Source organism: Empidonax traillii, unplaced genomic scaffold (assembly GCF_003031625.1).
Source record: "Empidonax traillii isolate 1590-97213 ecotype Southwest subspecies unplaced genomic scaffold, ASM303162v1 scaffold555:size490716, whole genome shotgun sequence".
Classification (NCBI taxonomy): Eukaryota; Metazoa; Chordata; class Aves; order Passeriformes; family Tyrannidae; genus Empidonax; species Empidonax traillii.
The window spans coordinates 187623-188826 of record NW_020955748.1 but is presented as its reverse complement, the minus strand read 5'-3'; the positions used below and the strand labels follow the sequence as shown (position 1 = coordinate 188826).

Genomic DNA, 1204 nt, shown 5'->3' with positions numbered 1-1204 from the left:
GGGAAGGGAAGGGAAGGGAAGGGAAGGGAAGGGAAGGGCCCAGTGGTGGGGGGCACACACACATTTCCAGTACCCACAAGAGCCCTGAAAGACTCCCATGGCTCAGCTTGTGGGGTCTCCTTCAACCCCTCAAGGAAAGAGCCCCTGGGACTCTGCACTGCACTGGGGCAAGGGGGGATGTTTTGGGTGGATACCTGGGGCAGCCTCTGCAGCAGCTGGAGGGCTTTGAAGGGGTGTTGTCCCTTGGGACATGGCTTTGACAGGGACAGAGAGAGGCAGCAGCAAGGAAAGGGGACAGGAGGGGGGCTGGAGAGGCAGGAGCTCCTTCCCCCAGCCCTGTCCTGCAGCTCTTACCATTCAATGCTCAGAGACCTGGGCCGGAATGCAGACAGCTCGGCCGAGGCATACTCAGCCTTCCTTCTCTTCTCCTGCTTCTGCTTCACCGACAAGCGGTGGGCAAACCTAGCGAGGCTGCTTTCCGACCTGGGGAGGGGAGAGGAAAGGCGTTAATGGCCCTGAAGTGCCTGGCTCCCAGGGGCACGTCCCTGGAGATGCTCAGCACTGAACAGAGGGGGCTCCCAGAGGGTCAGTGGCACCGGGATGGAGTGGGGAGCAGAGGAGCAGCAGGTTTAGTATTCTTTGAGCAGGCCGGGGCCAGCATAAACCCATGTTTGCCAAACTGAAGGTGCAGCCTGGCAGGCTGAGAGCACCAGGTCCTGCTCCCTCTGCAGCAGAATCACCTCCCCAGGCTGTGCATTCCTGCTCAAACTCCAACTGATGATGGAGAAAACAGCCAGCCACACGTCAGCAGGGAGAATCAAAGCTGACCCCTGCCTCGGCCACACACTCCTTCAGAGAAACCCTGGAGCCCCTGTGGCCTCCCAGCTGGGGCTCCCACACACTGGGACAGCTTCCCTGAGGAGGATTGACACAGAAATCAGCCCACATCAGAGAGGGGGCAGAGGAGAAAACAGAAGTGTGTGGGAGCAAATGGGTTCAACTGAAGGACCTGTCTGTGCCAACAAAGCCCCTTCCCACCAGGTGGGATGTTCCAGGCATCCCTGGGGCCTGGGAAAAAAACATCTGCAGGCTCTGGGAACACGCTGCACACCCCTCTCCACTCCAACCCTCTTCAGAGGAGAGCTGCTGTCCCAAGGCACATCTGCACTGTCTCCAAGCCCAGTGGCAGAGAAGTGGCACTGAG

At 59.6% G+C, this 1204-nt stretch overlaps 1 protein-coding gene across 6 annotated transcripts in view; it reads right to left on the bottom strand.

Moving 5' to 3' along the window:
- The window catches only part of LOC114064542 (ankyrin repeat and fibronectin type-III domain-containing protein 1-like), a 192935-nt gene that overhangs the window by 38822 nt on the left and 152909 nt on the right, over nt 1-1204 (bottom strand). For 4 of the 6 annotated variants that reach the window (XM_027897710.1, XM_027897708.1, XM_027897714.1 and 1 more), the window contains one exon: nt 355-483. The exons of the other annotated variants lie outside the window; for them this stretch is intronic. In XM_027897710.1, the coding sequence (XP_027753511.1) occupies nt 355-483 (129 nt within the window). The remainder of the gene's footprint in view (nt 1-354; nt 484-1204) is intronic. 6 annotated transcript variants of the gene reach the window in all.